This window comes from Bos grunniens, chromosome 7 (genome assembly GCF_055505025.1).
Source record: "Bos grunniens cultivar Pamir isolate PY7600 chromosome 7, Bosgru_T2T1.0, whole genome shotgun sequence".
Lineage (NCBI taxonomy): Eukaryota > Metazoa > Chordata > Mammalia > Artiodactyla > Bovidae > Bos > Bos grunniens.
Window position 1 is genome coordinate 8,183,310 of NC_141171.1, and position 22,405 is coordinate 8,205,714.

At 46.9% G+C, this 22,405-nt stretch overlaps 1 protein-coding gene and 1 pseudogene across 2 annotated transcripts in view; one reads left to right on the forward strand and one right to left on the reverse strand.

Annotated features, from left to right (window-relative positions):
- Positions 1–4,249, forward strand: part of LOC147368237 (olfactory receptor 10T2-like) — a 13,104-nt gene extending 8,855 nt beyond the window's left edge. The window contains exons 2-3 of the mRNA XM_086413538.1: positions 1,982–2,920; positions 4,223–4,249. Of these exons, the coding sequence (XP_086269664.1) occupies positions 1,982–2,920; positions 4,223–4,249 (966 nt within the window). The remainder of the gene's footprint in view (positions 1–1,981; positions 2,921–4,222) is intronic.
- LOC147368238 (endogenous retrovirus group PABLB member 1 Env polyprotein-like) lies at positions 2,823–22,351 on the reverse strand (annotated as a pseudogene). Its single transcript, XR_015166596.1, has one exon. The product of XR_015166596.1 is annotated as an endogenous retrovirus group PABLB member 1 Env polyprotein-like (transcript).
- Between the last annotated feature and the right edge of the window lie 54 nt (positions 22,352–22,405).

Sequence of the window (22,405 nt, forward strand, 5' to 3'; positions counted from 1 at the left end):
AAGCTTTAGTGCTCAGTAAGTCCCCAACTTAACTGAAACTAACAGCTCTCATGTTGTGTGTTTTCATTTCAGTCAACATCTTGATAATGCACCTTTTATGGTCTGTCTCCCTTCACCATTCCACCACCCAAGTCTTTGGAGATAAATTACTTGCTTTTGAATCCTTGCCTCAGATAAATTACTTGCTTTTGAATCCTTGCCTCAGGATCTGTTTCTAGGGGAATTCAGACTAACACCCTGAAGTTCTTACCCCCTCTCCCTGCCCCAGATATTGTAATTTACTCCTTATAAGGTTCTTGTGATTTTCTTTTTTAAATTTTTTTGATCAAGAACTTTTTTTATTTTATTAAAAAAAATCCCCCCCCCCCTAGTTTTTGGCCATGTGTGGCATTCGGGATCCAATTGTTTGATAAGGGATCAAATCCATGCTTCAGTGGAAGCATGATGTTTTCATCACTGGACAGGCAGGGATGTCCCTCTTTTCTTTTCTTTTTTTAATTGAAATATATTTGACTGTGTAATTTTAAGGTGTATCCTATATTGATATATTGTGAATATAATTACCATTGTAGCCAGGCTTCCTAGGTGGCCCTAGTGGTAAAGAACCTGCCTGCCAATGCAGGACATGTAAGAGATGTGGGTTCGACCTTGAGGTTGGGAAGATCCCTTGGAGAAGGAAATGGTAAACCTCTCCAGTATTCTTGCCTGAGGAATCCCATGGACTGAGCAACCTGCAGGGCTGCAGTCCACAGGGTTGCAAAGGGCTGGACATTACTGAAGCGACTTGGCACAGATGCACCATTGTAGCCATTAGCAGCATCTCTTATCATGTCACATAATTATCATTGCTTTTTTATGGTGGGAATAATTAAGATCTAAGCTTCCCTGCCAATGCAGGAGACCTGGGTTCAATCCCTGGGTTGGAAAGTTTCCCTGGAGAAGGAAGTGACAACCCACTGCAGTATTCTTGCCTGGGAAATCCCATGGACAGAGGAACCTGGAGGGCTACACTCCAAAGAGTCACAAAAGAGTCAGACACGACTTCGCAACTGAACAACAATTAAGATCTAGTCTCTTAGCAACTTCGATGTTTATAATATAAACTGGTCTATATTCACTATGCCATGCATTAGATCTCTAGGACTTATTTCCTGATAGTTGCAAGTTTGTATACTTAAACATCATCTCTCCAATTCCCTACCCACCTCCCAGGCCCTGGTAATGACCATTTTACTATTTATCCCTAACTCCCACCTATATATATATGTATTTTTTTTTTAAAGTTTGACTTTTATGTTCTACAAATAAGTGAGGTCATACAGTGTTTTTCTTTCTCTATCTGATATCACACTTAGCATTATGTCCTCAAAGTCCATTCATATTGTCAAATGGCAACATTTCCTTCTTTCTCATCTCTGAATCATATTCCGATGTGTATATATACCAGTCTTCCTTTTTCATTCATCTGTTAATGGGCATCCAAGTTATTTCCACACCTATGATTTTCTTGTCTATTGTAGAGCTGCTAGATGTGTGATATTAGGAAAACCATGACCTCGTTTCTTGTTTATTTATTTTTACTATTTATTTATTTGACTGCATTGGATCTTAGTTGCAGCATGTGGGATCTTCGTTGCTGTGTGGGGGCTCTGTAGTTGCTGTCTGCCGGCTCTGTAGTTGTGTCGCTGGGACTCCAGAGTTCTGGGGCTCAGAAGTTGCCTTGCACCACTTATGGGCTTAGCTGCTGCCCAGCATATGGGATCTTATTTTCCCAACCAGTGATGACAACTGTGTCCCCTACATTGCAAGGCGGATTCTTAACTACTGGACTACCAGGGTGGTCCCACAATGGCCTCATTTCTGTCCCTCTTTCCGTTTTTTTTTTGTAAAACAGGGATGATTATCCTTTCTCACTGCACATGATGTTTAGTGGAGCCTTACTGTATTGTCCTATTCCATTTCCTCTGCTTTCTCCTCCCAGGTTCCTGAGAAGCAGCAGGAAAATGCCACCTGGCTGGTGACAGAGTTTTTGCTGGTGGGTTTCTCCAACCTCCCAGACCTGAGGACCACCCTCTTTGCACTGTTCTTCCTCACATACCTGGTTACCCTCAGCGGCAGCGTCACCATCATCACCGTCATCCATGCGGACCGGACCCTGCACGCGCCCATGTACCGCTTCCTGGCGGCTCTGTCCCTCTCCGAGACCTGCTACACTCTGGTCACCATCCCCAACATGCTGGCTCGTCTGTGGATGGAGAACCAGGCCATCTCCATCTCTGGCTGTCGGGCTCAGATGTTCTTCTTCCTGGGCCTGGGATGCAGTCACTGCTTCCTCCTCACTCTGATGGGTTACGACCGCTACGTGGCCATCTGCCACCCTCTGCGCTACTCGGTGATCATGAGACCCACAGTTTGCCTCTGTCTGGGAGCCCTGGTTTTCTGCTCCGGCTTCTCGGTGGCCTCCGTCGAGACGAGCCTCATCTTCTCCTCGCGCTTCTGCCGCAGCAACCGGGTGGAGCACTTCTTCTGCGACATCGCCCCCGTCCTGAAGCTCAGTTGTGCGGAAAGTGCCAGCAAAGCGCTGGCCATCTTCTTCCTGAGTATCCTCGTGGTACTAATCTCCTTCCTCCTTATCCTTCTCTCCTACGCCTTCATCGTGGCCGCCCTCCTGAGGATCCCCTCGGCCGCTGGCCGGAGCAAAGCCTTCTCCACCTGCGCTGCCCACCTCACCGTGGTCATCGTGCATTTTGGCTGCGCCTCCATCATCTACCTGAGGCCCGAGTCCGGAGGGAACCCAGACCAGGACCGCCTGGTGGCTGTGTTCTACACGGTGGTGACGCCGCTGCTGAACCCGGTGGTGTACACTTTGCGCAATAAGGAGGTGAGGTTGGCTCTGAGGAGGATCCTGGCCCTAAGCCACGTAATTTTAAAATAAACACTCCCTGGGACTTTCTGGTGATCCAGTGGCTAAGCCGCAGCACTCCCAATTCAGAGGGCCCGGGTTCCATCCCTGGTCAGCGAGCTAGATCCCACATGTCAGCAACTAAGAATTCATTTTGAGCTGTGGTGCGGGAGAAGACTCTTAAGAGTCCCTTGGACAGGAAGAAGATCAAACCAGTCAATCCTAAAGGAAATCAACCCTGAATATTCCATTGGAAGGACTGATACTGAAGCTTCAGCTTGAGTACTTTGACCACTTGATGCAAATAGATGACTCACTGGAAAACCTGATACTAGGAAAGATTGAAGGCAGGAGGAGAAGGGGACAACAGAGGGTGAGATGGTTGGATGGCATCACCAACTCAAGGGACATGAGTTTCAGCAAGCTCCAGGAGATGGTGGAGGACAGGGAAGCTTGCTGTGCTGCAGTCCATGGCATCACTGAGAGTGACTGAACAACAGCAACAACAATAAGCAAAAAAAAAAAAAAAAAAATACTGCATGCTGCAACTAAAGACCTGGTACCACCAAAAAAATTAAAAAAAAAGAAACAAACAAACAAACAAAACCCCCCCACAAAACACTCTCTCTACGTTTCCCCTCTAGCTTTTTCATGAACACGTGCCCCGCCAGATACTCAGTTTCTCTGACACTCAACTCCCCAAACCGGAAAACAGGTTACTCCCATAACCTTAAATGAAATAGTCTAGGTGAGGCAATTCACAAACAGTGCCTGGGACCCAGCAGAAACTCCATAAAAGCTGCCTTTTCCCTTCATCTTCAATTACAATTTAAAAAGTTGTGATATGAGAGGCAGGCAGTATTAGCAAGAGGAGGGTTTCTTTGTCTTGTAAAAATGTTGGTGCTGAAAGATCTGAAGGCACTTTTGTAGCCAGGCAGAACCGGAAGGACTAGTGCCACTCTACTCCGTGTCAGACAACAAGCACACCCTCCTTCTCAGATGCAGAGCATCCCCTCTGAGGTCATAGCTTAATGAGTCATCTGTTCACAGCATCCTGTCCGAACTGTCCTTTGAACTCCAGACTGGTTTCTTGTGGCTGGTGACTCAGACTTGAAAAAAAAAGACAAAAATTTCCAATCTACATGCAAAATAAATGTTAAAGTCACAGTGAACCCAAAACCTCAGTGGAAACACACAGAAGTCACTGAATTTAGCAATTCAAATGTTTAGTTAAGCAGGACTTGTGAAGACTCCTACATTGCTATGAGTAAGGTCTTTGTCCCTGGCCCTTGGCTCTGTTCTCTGGGAGGCTCCTTGCAGCCCTCTGTTCCCCATCGCTACTTCTGAAGCTTTCTCATTCCATTTCCTACTGGGATGGTTTTAAGGGCCTCATGGCATAACCCTGGGGCATTGTTTTCTTTTTTTGACCTCACCTTGAGTCTTGCAGGCTCTTAGTTTCTGGGGCCCACAGTGAAAACCACAAGTCCTAGGACTGCCAGGAAACTCCCCAGGGAGTGTACCAGAGAGTCATGATCCTTTGAAGGCCAAGTTCATAATTTCTCTCAAAAATGTAGTAGGTGTCTGGTCTTTTTATCTCCAGGCAGCTCCACGTGCAAGTAATGACAAAGATTTCCCCTGATACAGCTCTTTTGTTTTTCCTTTTCATTTTTTAGACTGTGGCAAAAATACTTACAACATAAAACTGACTATCTTAACTACCCTTATTTATTTATTTAAAAATTGTTTATTTACTTGCCTGCATTAGGTCTTAGTCCTGGCATGTGAGATTTTTTTTTTTTAATATTTATTTATTTGACTGTGCCAGGTCTTAGTCATAGCATGTGGGATCTAGTTTCCTGACCAGGGATTGAACCCGGGCCCCTCCGAATTGGGAGCTCAGAGTCTTATCCATTGGCCCACCAGGGAAGTCCCTGCATGTGAGATCTTTAGTTGCAGCATGCACGATCTTTTTTAACTGCAGCAGGTGGGAACTTCCCAGGTGGTGTAGCTGGTAAAGAATCTACCTGCCAATGCAGGAGACACTAGTTTGATCTCTGGGTAGGGAAGATCCCCTGGAGTAGGAAATGGCAACCTACTCTTGTATTCCAGCCTGAAAAATTCCATGGACAGAGGAGACTGGCAGGCTACAATCCATGGGGTCCGAAAGAGTTGAACACAACTGAGCATGCCTGCACACACATATGCGGGATCTAGTTCCCTGACCAGGGATTGAACCTGGGCCCTCTCTGCATTGGGAGTGCAGAGTCTTAGCCACTGGACCACTAGGGAAGTCCCCATCTTAACTAATTTTATTTTATTTTTTTTTGTTTATTTTTTTTTAACTAATTTTAAATGTATGGTATGTGCTAAGTCACTTCAGTTGTGTTCAACTCTTTGCAACCTTATGGACTGTAGTCTGCCAGGCTTCTGTGTCCAAAGGATTCTCCAGGCAAAAATACTGGAGTGGGTTGTCATACGCTCCTTCAGAGGATCTTCCCAGTCCAGGGATTAAACCTATATTTCTTACATCTCCTGCATTGGCAGGTGGGTTCTTTACCACTAGTGCCACCTGGGTAGCTCAGTGGTATTAAATCCGTTTAGAATGTTTTGCCACCATCCCCACCATCCATCTCCAGAGATCCTCATGTCATAAAACTGAAATTCTGTCTCCCTGAAACACTAACACCTCATTCCTCCTTGGCCCCCTGCCCCAGCTCTTGGCAACCAATATTCTACCATCTTTTCTTTATGGATCTGACTACTCTAAATTGCTCATAGAACTGGAATGATGCAGTAATATTTGCCTTTCTGTGACAGTTATTTCACTGAGCATCATGTCCTCGAGGTTCACCCATCTGCTGTAGTTCTTAAGTGGCACATGGGACCTTCCTCTGTCTTCACTGTGGCATGTGGGATCTAGTCCCCTGACTAGGAATCAAACCTGGGCACCCTGTATTGGGAGCACAGAGTCTTAGCTACTGGACCACCAGAGATGTCTCAAGACCACATATTTCTCACTCTTGAAGTCAAGGAGAACTTCTTGACTAGAAAACTCCTTGGTGGTCAAAAGTCTACCCGTAGGCCTCTTTGCTGGAGTTTATCTTGGCTAAGAAGTGCTTGTGTGCACATGTGAGGACCTGAGATACATCAAATACGGACTCAGATCCAGGCAAATCAGTGAAAGAAATGCCTCATAAAAGTGATTCAAATCCCCTGACTCTCTTTCTGAGTCCGCCCATGTGTCTACTCACACGTACTGTATTCTTTTTCTTCCTAATAAGCACTTCACTTGTTTAACTACTTTCTGTCTTTGTGGGAAGACAGAAAGTCTTTCTGTCTTTTGTGCAAAGTTGAAGGGCCAGGGCCTGTGTCACTGACCACTGGTCTAGTGGCTGAGATTCAGCGCTCTCACAGTTGCAGCCCAAACTTAATCTGTGGCTGGGGACTGAAACCCTGCTTCAAGCTGCTGCTGGCTTGAGGTCACCTGAGATCAGTTAGACCTTGGCATTCTCTCAAGGATGTGGAGAAATGGTCCGTTTCTTGCTATAACTGCCTCCTCAGGGCCCTTTGTATCGCTGCTTCTCTGTGAGCCCCCAAGTCACCACAATCAGCCAATTTAAACTGTAGTCTGCATGGAGAGAGAATACCTTCATGTTATTAGAGCCCCTTCTACCTTTGCATGCCTCAGAACATGCATGCATGCTTAGTCGCTCAGTTGTGTCTGACTCTGCAACCCCATGGACTGTAGCCCGCCAGGTTCCTCTGTCCATGGGATTCTGCAGGCAAGAATACTGGAGAGGCTTGCCATTTCCTCCTCCAGGGAATCGTTCCAACCCAGGGATCAAACCTTCATCTCCTGCATTGCCGGTGGATTCTTTACCATCTTCAGTTCAGTTCAGTCACTTAGTTGTGTCTGACTCTTTGCAACCCCATGAACTGCAGCACGCCAGGACTCCCTGCCCATCACCAACTCCCAGAGTTTACTCAAACTCATGTCCATTGAGTTGGTGATGCCATCCAACCACCTCATCCTCTGTCGTCCCCTTCACCCCTGCCTTCAATCTTTCCCAACATCAGGGTCTTTTCAAATGAGTCAGTTCTTCTCATCAGGTGGCCAAAGTATTGGAGTTTCAGCTTCAACATCAGTCTTTTCAATCAACACTCAGGACTGATCTCCTTAAGGATGGACTTTACCATCTTAGCCACTGGGAAAGTCCACCGCTCTCTTTAACGATAGTGGGAAGAAGCAACAACTATAACAAATAGCCTGGCTTTCCCTAACCACCTCCCAGAGAGCTACAGACTCAACAAACACAGTCTGCTATGCGTGACTCACAGCTGTGCTCGCCCTCGGTGAGGATGACTGCCAGCCCAGGTGGCTCTGTCTTTGGTTCAAGTAGATGGGAGCAAGGATTGGGGCCTTGCATCACAGTTTAGAAGGAGCCTGATGACTTGGGTTCCTTCTTATTCTTTTTTTTTTTTTTAAAAGATAAGTTTGTTTATTTGCTTTTGGCTGTTCTGAGTCTTCTTTGCTGTGTGCAGGCTTCTCTCTAGTTGCAGCAAGCAGGCCCTCTTATTGTAGTGGCTTCTCTTGCTGCAGACCACGGGCTCTAGAGTGTCTGGGGCTTTAGGAGTTGCAGTGAGTGGGCTCTAGAGTACAGGCTCAGTAGTTGGGGCACATGGGCTTAGTTGCCCCTTGGCATGTGAGGTCTCCTGGGACCAGGGCTAACCTGTGTCCTCTGCATTGGCAGGTGGATCTTTAACCACCGCATGCCATGTGGTGAGGCCAAAAAAAAAAAAAAAATTCCTTTCTGGTTTTGCAACTCACTTAGGATAAAATTCAACATAAGCACAGGGAGATCTGGGTGGGCCCCTAACACTACACCCTGTGATAGGCATGAAGGAGCCATATGGTTGAAGCACAGTGCCCATTTTTGAGGTGCTCCCAGTCTGGAGTCACAGGCAGTGCTGCGACATTCTGCCTCTATCACTTACAAGCTGTGCAACCTTGGGTAAGTTCCTTTGTTGTAGCCAGGTGTTCTGGGAAACAGACTCACTCAGAAGGACAATGCAGATGGTGGAGTGCAGTTTATTACACCGGCGGGCCCAAGGCAGAGTCTCCTCTTAGTCAAGGACCCCGACCAGTTTTTGTGAAAACCTTATATACCCTAAGTGTACGTGCTCAAACCCACCTTCCCCAATTCTCTGAAACTAGTCTGAACAAAGGAAAAGAAAGATATAATCAAAGTTAACCCTGATTCGTATGCCTTAAGCCTAGGTAGTTAACAGTGGACAATTATCAATAGGCCTGTGGTCATACCCCAATAAGCATAATAGAATTTATGATTCTATCCAGTTACACAGATAATTAGGGTATTCTTTTAGGTGACAGAGAGTCTAGGTACGAGCCCTGGGGCTCTTCCACCCGGGGGGGTCTGGTTTTCCAGTTGGTACGCCGTTTCCATAGATACTGGGGTATAGCTCAAAGTCCACAGTCCTGCCCAAGATGGAGTCCTGCTTTCAAGATGGAGCCTGTTCTGTCTGTTTCCTCCTTCACTCCCCGCCTTGATGCTTTTATCTCATAGTATGAGCATCACTCATAGGGATATATTGCACCCTAGCTCTCTGGCCGCTAATTTGGGAGAATGACACCAACCTTTGGGTTACAAAGTTCATAATTCATTGTAAAATGCAGGGTCCACAAAGCAGAACTATCAAGGCAACTATAACAATGGTAAACATAGTAAGTTTTCCACCAATCACCCTTCACCCAAGATAGGACTGAAGTCCAGAAAGGAATGTTTTCATTTGACATTGCTTTTACCTGGTTTTTCATGTCATCTAAAGCAGCTGATACATTGCCAGATAAACCAGGAATATATACATAACATTCAACCTTAATTACAGTACAGGTCCCTCCTTGAGCAGCTGTGAGCATGTCCAAAGCCATTCTACTTTGAATTACCACTTTTCTTATTTGGATTTGTTCTTCATTTAAGACTTTGATGGCTTTAGCACCATCTAGGAGGGCCTGTTTTGTGAAATTAGTCAAGGCTTCTACTTTAATCGTAATCTCTGTTGTCCCTAGAGAAGGTACGAATACGGCAGCAATATACTCATACCACTGAAACACAGACCTTGTCCACCTAGCACATAAACCAGGTAGATTTACCGGGGCTTGTTGTAGGTTAGGCTTTATGCTGCCATGGGCAAAAGCGAATCCCAGTGTGCAGCGGCCTACCTAGCCGGTTGATAACCAAGGACAAAGGTTAGGTCCACAAAGCCATTGGGTTCCACTGGGTGCCACCCAGTGGATTCCAGGGTTATATTGCCAATCAGAGCCTGGCCAATGGATGGACTGGTTGGGGTGGTATGTGACCTCAAATGTTCATTTACACTGGGGGATAGATGCCCCATGTATTTTAGTTCTTTTGGGTATAATGGACAGTCCCCAAACCCTACCCTTTGTTCTTTTTGTTCCCAGCATATAGTGGCAGGAGTAATTAATTGACCCTTTTCTGGGGTCATCCAGAAATATTCATCCCCGACTTGGTAGAATTGTTCAACATACCTAGAGGCCTGTCCTCCCTTGGTGGTCAGGGAGCTTTTCTCCTTTTTGTTCTTTAAATATAAAGGATAGGCTTTTGTTACTTCTATGAAACTGGTGTTTATATCAAATGTAACCCCATGACCCGAGTCTATTGACTGTAGATCTGGCTTACATCAAGAGAGCAGGGAGAGATTATGATTGACAAGAGAAAGGAAAGTCTCTTTTTGTTGTCCCAGAAAAGAGCAGAGTGGTTTAAAATCTCCTTGGTGGAGTGGTGACACCCACCAAGGAATCCATCCATCACAGACAGAGGCATAGCCCCACATACCCGGCAGTTGGAGGTGTTGTTGAAGTCCGTGTAGGAATGTGCCTGTGAGATGAAAACATTGTCCTGAGTTGAAACGGAAGTTAAACTCAAAATCACGTTGATGAGGCCGAGCGGCAGGAGTTGATTATGTGGCTTCATCCTGAAGGGGCTCGTCTGGAATCTTCTTTTCCTTCTTCTTCTTAAGGATGATCTTAGTATCTCGAGGGTCAGTGGGGTCCCTCTGCGCAGTCCACTCAGAGTTTTCTGGGTCTGTATGGTATGTTCTCTTCATCCTCATGTGGTGGATCCAAGGGAGTGACACGTGCAACTTTAACTGCAGTAGAGGTGGTTACAACAGTATATGGACGTGGGCCAAGGAGTCGTGTTTCCAGTCCTTGACCCACACCTGATCCTAGGGCACAAATTCGTGAATCTGTTCCCCAAGGGGGAACAGCACCTTTTTTTGTACAAACTTAGCTACCTGATTTATTACCTTACCCAGTTGTTCCACCTGCTGTGAAATCTCGTCTCCCCTTCAGTTCAGTTCAGTCGCTCAGTTGTGTCTGACTCTTCATGACCCCATGAAGCGCAGCACGCCAGGCCTCCCTGTCCATCACCAACTCCTGGAGTTCACTCAGACTCACGTCCATTGAGTCGGTGATGCCATCCAGCCATCTCATCCTCTGTCATCCCCTTCTCCTTCTGCCCCCAATCCCTCCCAGCATCAGAGTCTTTTCCAATGGGTCAACTCTTTGCATGAGGTGGCCAAAGTACTGGAGTTTCAGCTTTAGCATCATTCCCTCCAAAGAAATCCCAGGGCTGATCTCCTTCAGAATGGACTGGTTGGATCTCCTTGCAGTCCAAGGGACTCTCAAGAGTCTTCTCCAACACCACAGTTCAAAAGCATCAATTCTTCGGTGCTCAGCCTTCTTCACAGTTCAACTCTCACATCCATACATGACCACAGGAAAAACCATAGCCTTGACTAGATGGACCTTTGTTGGCAAAGTAATGTCTCTGCTTTTGAATATGCTATCTAGGTTGGTCATAACTTTCCTTCCAAGGAGTGTCTTTTAATTTCATGGCTGCAGTCACCATCCGCAGTGATTTTGGAGCCAAAAATCTCCCCTTCCTGAGGCAAATTTGTTGACACCTGTTTTATTATGGGAGGGGCCTCCCATACACAGTTTCGTACAGAGAAGAGCCAAGGGACTATGGGGTCATCCTGAGTCTGAGCAGAGCCATCGGAAACAAGTCCATCCAGGAGCAGTCAGTCTCTATGATCCACTTGGAGAGTGTCTCTTTAAGAGTCTGGTTGGTTCCTTCCACCATCCCAGAACTCTGGGGCTTATATGCTGTAGGTAATTTCCACTAAAAGTTTTGCTTCCTTGTTGTACTAAATCAGCTACAAAAGCCAGGCCATTGTCCGATACGATGCTGGTAGGAAATCCAAATCTAGGAACTATCTCCCTAAGCAGGAACCGGGCTACTTCTGAGGCTCTTTCAGTCCGGGTAGGAAAAGCTTCTACCCATCCTGAGAACGTACATACCGTGACCAGCAGGTAATGGTAGGGTCTGTGAGGTTTCATTTCAGTGAAGTCCACTTCCAGGTGTTCAAAGGGCAGCCTGCCTTTTAGCTGAACTCCCGGAGGTTTTTGTCTGTGCCGACAGGCAGCATTGACCTGTGAGCAGGCAGTGCAATTCTGAGATTCTGTCCTACATAGGGAAGAGAGGCGGGGAATCAAGAAATATTTTTGAATTAGCTTTTCCAGTTTATCGTGGCCTAGGTGGGTCGCTTGGTGTGTTTGGCTTACCAGAGTGGGTGCCAGATCCTCCGGTACCAATAATTTGCCACTTGGCAATTCCCACCATCCCTTTTCAGTCTTGATGGCCCCTTCTGCTTTGGCTACTTGGTTTTGGGCTTCAGTGTATTTTGGAGAGCCCAGTGTTAGCTCAGGCAGCTCCGCCAATAGGAGAGCTTTAATAGGGGCTTCACTTGTCACCCCCAAGCCCTCAGCTGCTTGTTTAGTGGTCTTATCTGCCAGTCTGTTTCCCTGAGCCCGAGGGGTATCCTCTTATTGATGTCCTTGGCGGTGTATGACTACAGCCCTTTCTGGTTCCCAGACAGCATCTAATAGGGTCAGAAGTTCTTCCTTGTTTTTAATATCTTTTCACTAGCTGTCAAAAGGCCTCTCTCTTTATACAGATCCCTGTTACATGTGGTGTGGCAAAAGCATACCTGGAGTCTGAGTAAATGTTTGTCTCCTTACCTTTTGACAGCTGAGGGTCTGGATTAGAGCATATAGTTTGGCCCGTTGAGCAGACCAGTGTGATGGCAGAGAGCTAGCCTCAACGACGGTTTCTTCCATGACTACTGCATATCCCGACAATTGTTGTCCTTGTTTCACCAGGCTGGCGCCGTTGGTGTACAGGATCAAATCTGGGTCCGGGATTAGCTGGTCTCTCAAGTCAGGTCTGCTGGCATATTTCCTTGCAATCATGTGAGGGTCCACCTTCTCCCACAGGAAGGAGAGTGGCCGGATTCAGGGCCTGACGAGGCTCAATAGTAACATGGAGGTTTTCACATAGCAGTCCCTGGTATTGAATAATCCGGGATGTCAACAGCCATTTATGGGGGTCCCCTCGCAGGAGAGTATTGACCTCATGTAGGACTTTTGCGATCAAATCTTGGCCCAAAGTCAGCTTGGTTGCCTCCCAAACCAGTAAGGCAACTGCAGCAACTGCCCGTAAGCATCCCAGCCACCCAGTGGCAACGTTGTCCAGCCGTTTCGGGAGATAAGCCACGAGTCTGTCCCATGTCCCCATAGTCTGGGACAACACTCTCATAGCCACCTTGTCCTTTTCAGTCACGTGAAGAGTAAACAGCTTCGCAAGGTTTGGCAGGCCCACGGCGGGTGCTGACATAATTGTACCGGGTTTGAGTTCTATTACCAGTGGGACTTGTTTTGCAAGCCTGGGGGTGTTATCTTCCACTCAGACTCAGGGAATTGTTGAGTTAACTCTCCCTCTCGACTGTTTAGCCCATTCGGTTTCCCTTCCGGGATATTGTGCAACCTCCATTCATCTTGAGGGGTTACTGAGAGGAAGAGTAAATAGGTGGTTGAGCCCACTTGAAGAGTGGGTCTTTCGTGAGGGGAAAGGTCACTTGTGCCCCCAATTTAGACAGCAAGTCTCTTCCCAACAAAGGTACTGGGCATTCAGGGATGTATAAAAATTCATGAGTCACTTGGTGTCCCCCCATCTGACATTTTCGGGGTAGGCTTGCGATACAAAGGCTGCATTTATCACCATCTGAGACCCAGCAGCCTCTGGATCTATTGGCGTATAAAGTATATAGGCTTCGCACAGTCTTTCGTAGAACTCGGAGGGTGATTGACTTTCCCTTTGAATCACTTCAGAGGGTTTTGCCATACTCATAGGTTTTTGGGCCCCCCTCATAAGACTTTGGAAAATAGCCACCCAATATCTCTTCGGGTGGCCCCTCCCTTCTTCTGTGTTACAGTCCCAGTTGGGCCTCCCTCTTATCGGGGGTGGCTAGTTCTGCCCACCATTGGAGGTTTGCAGTACGCTCTGGGATGCTTATGGTGCCATTTCTCTTAACCATTTTCTGGCCTCAGTTAGGATCCTGTGTCTTTCCTCAGTGCTGAAAAGGAAGACTAGTAGTTGGATTATGTCATCCCATGTAGGATGACAGGTGGGTTTGAAAAAGAGTCTCCATTAGCCTAATCATGGCTTGTGGCTCCTCTGATTACGATGGAGTGTGTCTCTGTCAGTTTAATATATCCGTAGAGGAAAATGGCTGGTAATAATAGGCTATGGGGGCAGATGGTAGTGCCCACATGCGTCCTGAACCGGAGGCTGTTGTAGCTCTCTGAGGGGCATCTGTAGTGGGGTTCTTTCCCTCTGTTCCTTGGCGGAGTGCAGCCTCTGTCTAATTCCTGTGTTTTCTTCCCCTTTCCCATCAGTACTCACCGGGAGAGGTGGATACAGTCTAGGAGGTCCGGCTGAGGTGGAGTCCTGGGGGCGTTGACCAGAGGTCACCATCATTGGGACCGGAGCCTGCCAAAATGGCAGCTCTACTATCTCCAGGAGAGTTGACAGAGGAGCAGCGGCTGGTGCAGGAACTTCACCTGGCCCTGGATCGGGCATTAAGGTGGCCTCTGTTCCTGGTGGAGCACTGGGTGGTGGGCGTGTCATCATCCAGTACGGAGGAGGGGGCAAGTCATCCCCATCCAAATCCTGTAGAATTTCTTATTTTTTTTTTTTTTATCATCAGTCAATTTTTGTGCCATTAATATTTTTCCCTTTCCCTTCCAGATACATAACCTTGTCCAAGTAGGAGGGTCTTGAGCTAACCCTAGCCATGAGGCTAGGGAGACAGTTGCCTTAGGGAGATAACCTAACCTGTTCTAATGGAGGACTAGGGGAAGAAATCAATGACTTAAATCCCTCAGAGCAGTAAGAGGATAAGGTTTATGACTGTTTCACTGTTTCCCAGTCTCAGGCACAGGCTTGGATTGCTTTACATCATGATATCTATTCGCATCTGTGGTGAACGAACTGGTAATGAGTTAAAATTACAACCCCTTAATCCTACCCAGCACTGGTCATGCTGGAGACCTTGGGGACACCCAACTCCAGTCTGGGGGTTCCAGGAGCTCAACCTGCCTTGACCTGCCTAGGGATCTTGTTCTCGAAAGGTTGTCATGCGCCAACATGCTTGGGGATCCACCAGTCCAGGGGTCCCAGGAGGTCATCATGCCTTGATCTGCCCAGGGACCCAATTCTTGGGAGGCCGACCTGCCTTGACCTGCCCAGGGATTCAATCTCCAGGAGGCTGTCACGCCTCAGCCTGCCTGGGGATCTATACCCTGACCCGGGGACGCCTGGCTCTCAGGTTGCAACAGTACTGGGTAAGATAAGCTTCAGAAAGACTTCCCTAAGGGAGTTCACCCATGGAAATAGAAGGAAGCCTATTACTTGTGGGACTGTGCCCAGTCTCAGCAATAACTCAGGAGCCCAATGAAACACCATTGCCTTTCTGGAAAGACTAAAAGAGACCTTCCAAAAGTTTACCAATCTGGACTTAGACTCTTACGAGGGACAGGTGATTTTAAAGGACAAATTCCTGTCCCAATGTGCATCAGATATCAGAATAAAGCTACAACAGCTACAGCAACAGAACCCTGCTTCCTCTTTAGATGAGATGGTCAAGACAGCCACCAATTCCTTTTATAACAGAGAACAGGAGAAGGAGGCCAAGGCCCAGGAGAGGGATGAAAGGAAAGAGACAAGGCATGCCCAGATGTTGGCCGCCCTCCAGAGAAGTCCTATGGCAAACCCTGAGTCCTTCAAGGACAAGGCATGAGACAAATGCTTAATCTGTAGACAGGCAGGACATTGGGCCAAAGAGTATCCAAACCTTGACAAGTCTCCTATAATGGCTTGCTACAAATGCCATCAACTGGGAGACTGGGCAGCACTCTGTCCTTGGGACCCAAGAGCCTCAAGGTCAAGTGCCAAGCCTTCCCTCAGGATGGTTCAACAGGACTGAAAAGGCCCGCTCCAGCCAGCCCACCTCTCACAGATAACCATCATGGGGCTGGAGCCAAGGGTGCAACTGGATGTGGCAGGTAGGCCTGAGATTTCTTGGTTGACACAGGGTTACCTACTTTATCCTGATTTCCTACTCCGGAGGCTTCTCCTCCCAAACCTGTACCATTTTGGGTGCTACAGGAAAAACAACTACTAAAAGATTCACCCGAGCTCTTCTTTGTTGCTGGGATGGACAAATATTTTCCCATCAGTTTCTGGTGGTCCCTGAGTGCCCTACTCCCTTACTGGGAAGAGATATACACACTAAACTGGGGACCACCCTTGTGATGGGAAGCTTTTCAGCCCCTAGAGCCCTACAGCTCCTGGTTACTACTGAAGAACCCATTACACCTTCAATAGGGAGGGACCAAAAACTATGAGAGGACAAAATTAACCCCCAGGTGTGGGACCAGGGGATTCCTGGATGAGCCCACCAAGCTGAACTGGTCATCATTGTCCTCTGAGATCCTATTGTTTCCCAACCGGGAACAATATCCCCTCAGAAGAGAGGCTTGGGAGGGACTACAGCCTTTAATAAATAAATTCCTTGCTTGTGGGCTATTGATACCCACCACTTCGCCCTGTAACACCCTTCTTTACCTCTCAGTAAAGAAGAAGGACGGAACCTGGCGCATGGTTCAAGATCTCCGGATCATAAATGAAGCTGTAGTCCCCCTCCATCCCACAGTACCCTCCCTATGTAATCTTGGGAGAAATCCCACCCAGTGCCAAGCAGTTTACAGTCTTGGGTCTCAAAGATGCATTTTTTTGCACACCACTGGCTAAAGAATCCCAATACCTTTTTGCCTTCAAGTGGGAGGCCCCAGGAGAAAAACACCAACAGATGACTTGGACAGTATTACCTCAGGGGTTTAGAGATAGCCCCCACCTGTTTGGACAGGCTCTTAGCCGAGATCTCCTAGATCTGAACCTGGGACCTAATAGGAAAATATTACAATATGTAGATGACCAACTAATCTGTTCTCCAGATGAGAAAAATGCCCAACAACATGCAATTCAGGTTCTAAACTTTTTGGCAGAGAGGGCATATAAAGTCTCCCTTGCTAAGGCACAGATGGTCAAGACAAAGGTCACTTACCTGGGAGTTCAGATTACACACGGGTCCAGGAGGCTGTCCTCTGATCGGGTACAAGGAATCCTCCAGTTGCCCTCCCCCACGACTCGAAAACAATTGCGAGCTTTCCTGGGGCTAACTGGATATTGTAGAGTCTGGATACCCAACTATGGTCTAAATGCCCAGCTCAAAGGGACGGGATGATTCAATCCCACTGATGTGGGAAACTCCTCAAAAGAAGGCAGAGGCTACACTAAAACAAAGCTTAACTTAGGCACCTGCCTTGAGGTTGCCAGACCCAGAAAAAGCATCCCAACTTTATGTTCATGAAAGAGAGGGAATAGCCTTGGGAGTGTTAACTCAAAGGTTGGGATTTGAGATCCAGCCTGTAGCTTACTTATCCAAGAGGCTCTACCCAACCCCCCGAGGCTGGCCCCCCTGCCTTCGAAATCTTGCCGCTATTGCAATCCTGATAGAAGATTCTTTAAAACTCTCATTTGGGGGCAAACTATTTTTACCAGCCACCAAGTGAAACAACTGAAGTGAAACAACTCCTAAATGGGAGAGGTCAGTATGGATGTCTGATCAAAGAATCCTCAGATATCAAGCAGTGCTGATGGAAAATCCAGGCCTCACTATATCCCCTTGTGAGGTTCTTAACCCAGCCACCCTCCTCCCTACCCCCGAGGGCTCTCTCCCCTTTCACTCTTGCCTAGAAACCTTGGCCCACTGGACAAAACCCGGAGAGGGATTGTCAGAAGATCCTTTGACCAATCCCGAGGAAATCGGGTACACTGATGGAAGCAGCTTTGTCTTGGATGGAAAAAGAAGAGCCGGGTATGAGTAGTCTCTAGTTTTGAGACCATAGAGGCTAAACCTCTGCCACCAGGTACTTCAGCCCAATTAGCTGAGCTCATAGCCCTGACTTGAGCCTTAGAGCTGGGAAAAGGAAAAAGAGGAGCCATTTACACTGACTCCAAGTATGCCTTTCTGGTGCTACCTGCACATGCTGCTATTTGGAAAGAAAGGGGCCACTGTCAAGTACTACCCGAGGGTCCCCAATCAAATATGGTGATCAAATTCTTAGACTCTTGGAGGCAGCCCATCTGCCCACTGAGGTTTCAGTCTCCCATTGTAAAGGACACCAAAAAGGGAGCACGAAAGTGGCATGAGGGAACCACGCAGCGGATCAGGCAGCTAAGAGTGTAGCATTACAGAACAATGACCTAATAGGGGTGGCCACCTTAGTTCCACAGACTAATTTGCCAGAAACTCTTTCATATACTGAAGGTGAGACTCTTAAAGCTAAAAGCGAGGGCTTTCAAGAAGATCATATGGGGTGGTTCCCTAAAGGGGGACTCCTTTTTCTGTCTGGGAACCTCCACTGGAAGTTGGTTAACTCCTGACACGCCACCACTCATTTAGGGGAAAAGGCCCTCCAAAGATTACTAGAAAGGTCCTTCAGAGGAACAGGCCTCCAAACAACTACAAAGCAAGTGGTCTCCTCTTGTCCCACTTGTCAATTAAACAAAAGGAGCTCGAAGACCCCAGCTGGCCAGCCCGTCCAAAGACATGGGGCCTACCCAGGAGAGGACTCGCAGATGGACTTCACCCAGATGCCAGTTTCTCAAGGGTATAAATACCTATTAGTCATGATAGATACATTCACAGGATGGATTGAAGGCTTTCCCACCTGGACTGAGAGGGCTGAGGAGGTGGTAAAAAAGCTGCTCCATGAAATCACTCCGAGATTTGGTCTGCCAGGTCATTACAAAGTGACAACAGGACATCATTTATTTCTAAGGTCACCTAAGGGGTCTCTAAAGCATTGGGCATTAACTTATTATCTCCATTGTACTTGGAGACCTCAGTCTTCAGGAAAAGTAGAAAGAGCCAACCAGTTCTTAAAATCGGCGATAAAAAAAGATAACCCAGGAGACATCCATGGGATGGAAGGAGGCTTTACCAATAGGTCTCCCCCACACTGGTATCACCCCTTAGGAACAGGTTGGTCTTAGTCCTTATGAGATGCTATGTGGGAGATCTTTTGTTTATGTCAGTGACCTCTTCCTAGATCCAGAGGTTCAGACCCTCCAGTCTTATACCATGGCCATTGGGCAATTCCAACAGGATATATGCTCGTGGGGTGTGAACCAGGACCCAAAAGATTCTAAGGAGTCACCACTATATGCTCCAGGAACTCAAGTACTAATTAAAGTCTGGAAGGATGGGTCCACAAAGGCTCAACTCAAGCCCACAAGAAAGGGCCCCTACCCTGTAATATTTTCTATCCCCACAGCAGTCAAGGTACCAGGACATGACTCCTAGATTCACTACTTATGAGTCAAGCCGTGGAAGAAAACAGAAGAGGACATTCAATATACCTATGAGCCTCTGGGAGATCTCAGATACCTATTCAGAACTAAAAATGAGTGTCATTCTAATGAACACCCTCAAAATCTAGTTTCTGGGGGTAAGATTTCTCAGGACAGCTCTAAAGAGCCAACACAGCTTGGCAGGGGTTGTACTCCAAAACAGACAGGCAATAGATCTTCTGATCCCTGAACAAGGAAGGACTTGAGCCATCCTGGCGATGGAAATTTGGAGTTGGTTAATGCCCCTACTAGTCCTTGTTATGCCATATTGATGCTGCTTATGATTGTTCCGTGTACTATCAATCGTCTAACCTGTTTTGTCTCTGCCCAGGTCAACAAGCTACAACATGTAGTACCAGTTCACAAGGATATATAAAACTACAGCCAACCATGGAAAATACAAGTCACCCTTAGATGGACACCGCTATAAGGACTCTGAGGCCTGAGACTAGCAAGAGGGGGAGGCCCAATACCCCTCGCCATCCCAGTTCAGCAGGAAGTAGCCGGAGTGGCCTCGATGCCCCTATTCCCAAAGAATTCCCAACATCCCATCTCTTGAGGAGGAGAATGTTAGGTAGTTAGAATAGGGAAAAGGAGTCCAGAATGGCGTCTGAAGACCGGAGTGAGGACTTCAGGTGGAATAAACAACACTCCTGGCTAGCCCAATTTACATAGGGCAGGCCCATGGGGGAGGAAAAAATATATAAAAAGAGGAGCCAAAGGGCTGGGGGTCTCTCTCTCCCCACCGCACACACTCGTTCTCTCTCTCTTTGAGTCAACATGCCCTCATGCCTCGAGGATGTATTTTCCAGTTATTTTCTAAATAAAACTGAGCTGTAACACAGAGCTGTAACACTGATCTGTCCAAGAGCTATAACACGGCCTGTCTGAGAGCTGTGACACGCTGAGGGCTTTAACGTCCGTCACTTCAAATTTTTGAGACCACACAGAACCCAGGAGATTTTTTTCTCCTGACAATTAGGATATTCTTTTAGGTGAAGGAGAGTCTAGGTACGAGCTGGGGCTCTTCCATCCGGGGCGTCTGGCTTTCCAGTTGGTATGTTGTTTCCATAGATACTGGGCATATAGCTCAAAGTCCACCGTCCAGCCCAAGATAGAGTTCTTCTTTCAAGACGGAGCCTGTTCTATTTCCTCCTTCACCTTAACCTTTCTGTGCTTAAGTTGCGGCATCTATAAAATGGAGATATTGCTAACACATTTCCCTTCTAGGGCTGTTGTGAGGAATAAATGAGTTAATATGTCAAAAGGGCAGGAAACAACCTGACAAAGTCAAATATTAATAATAGTAAAAGAAACACATTAAAAAAACAAAATACATGGAATCATACAGTTAAAAAAGGATATGGAACAGTTGCTTGCATGTGGTAAGTGCTTGACATAAGGTAATCACTATTTCATTATTGGCTCTGGAAGTTTAATTGGGCCTAGAAGGCCCTTCTAGGAAGTTTGCATTTTGTCCTGTTAATTCCCTGGTAGCTCAGCTGGTAAAGAATCCACCTGCAATGCAGGAGATCCGGGTTCAATCCCTGGGTTGGGAAGATCCCCTGGAGAAGGGAATGGCTGTCCCCTCCAGTATTCTGGCCAGGAGAATTCCATGGATGTATAGTCCATGGTGTCAAAAAGAGTCAGACATGACTGTGCGACTTTCACTTTCATCCTCAAGAAGAGTCAGGCTGAGCTGGTAGGTGAGAGACAGTGGGGAGGGACTGGTTTGGAGACTTGGAATAACTGAACAGCTCTCATAGGGTGGCAGGTAAGAGCCTGTTTAGAGTATGTTCCAGAGGGAATAGAAGGGACTTCCTGCTAGCCCAGTGGTTAAGAATCCACCTGCCGATGCAGGGGACACAGGTTCAATCCCTGGGTCCAGGAAGATTCCACATGCCTCGGGGCAACTAAGCCTGTGTGCCACTACTGAGCCTGTGCTCTGCAAAAAGAGAAGCCACTGCAATGAGAAGTCCATGCACCACAACTAGAGAGAAGTCCCCGCTCCCTATGAGAGGGTAACAAGCAGGAAGGCCAGGGGTCTCCAAACGGAGGAAATAGGCTGCAAGTGTTGGACATTTTTTCTCTCTCTCTTAAGCAGCAGGAGGAAACAAACTAGTGCCATTTCCCCCTTCTCTATACAAATTTAAAAAGCGGTTTCTCTTAAAATTCTGTGTTGCCAACGTGACACCTGGCTCCACCTGAACTTAACTGTTCTCAAACCTTGAGCTAACCAGTGCATTTTTCTTATGGAAATGTTTGTCTTAAGCTATGTTAATGTACTATCTTCAAGTCGGTTCGGCCTAAAGGCTTAGATTTAAGCTCAGAACCAACTTGACAAACAGTATGTTACACACTGTTCTCCTAATCTATGTTAATGAAATATTGTATGGTAATCTGCCTTTCTTCAAGATTCAGGTCCATCGGTTTATGGCCTGGGATGACTCACCTGGTGCCATTCTCTGAGTTTTGAGACATTTTTCTTTATTTAATTAGCAGACTGCTAGTAGCTGTATAACATCCAGCTAAAGACTAGCAGGGGAGAAGGCAATGGCACCCTACTCCAGTACTGTTGCCCGGAAAATCCCATGGACGGAGGAGCCTGGTAGGCTGCAGTCCATGGGGTCGCACAGAGTTGGACACGACTAAAGCAACTTAGCAGCAGCAGCAGCAGCAGCAAAGACTAGCAGGGGGCACTCTTTCTGCCCCTTTCTGATGTCTCTGTCGGAAGCTTTCTCTATGTCTTTTATACTTTAATAAAACTTTATCACACAAAAGCTCTGAGCGATCAAGCCTCGTCTCTGGCCCTGGGTTGAGTTTTTCTCCTCCGGAGGCCAAGAATCCCGGTGTCTTTCATTCTTCAGCAACAACCTTTCACCTACAGCTAGAGAAAATCCCTGTGCAGTAAGGAAGACCCAGTGCAGCCAAGAATAAATAAATAAATAACAATTTAAAAAGAATATACCTATCAATAATTACTAAAAATCAAAGCTTCTCTGTTCCTGGGATTCATCAGGCAAGAATACTTGGAGTGGGTTGCCATTCCCTTCTCCAGGGGATTATTCAATGTATGTTCTTATAAAACAAAGGGAATAGAAGAACTCACGGAGGCAGCAAGCATAGGTGGATTTTTCTAAAAAGAGAAGCAAATGGACAGTAACACATGGAGAATGTGGGGCTGATGGAAGTTTTGTTTTAATGGGTGGAATTGAAGAGTTAAAAATTTACATACCCTCCTGCTCCTTCTGCCTCTGTAACTCAGCTTGCTCCTTGCAAAGTCTGAATCACGTAGGTCTCAGAAAGTGGGCACTCACAATACTAGGGTCTGGAGCTTATCTCACCCTTGTCCTGCTCTTTGCAATTGCCCAACCCCAGCAAACGTGCTTAATCATGCCTGTTCGTGTACAAAAACTCCATAACCCCTTTGTTCAGGGCTCAGAGTTTGGAGTGTTAACTCCACTGAGCCCGCTGGCGAAATAAACCTGAGTTCTCCAACTCTCTGAGTGTAGTGCTCGGTTTCTTGAGTACTGGTTTCTGCAACAGAATGATTCTACAGAATATGAACGATGGGGTAGAA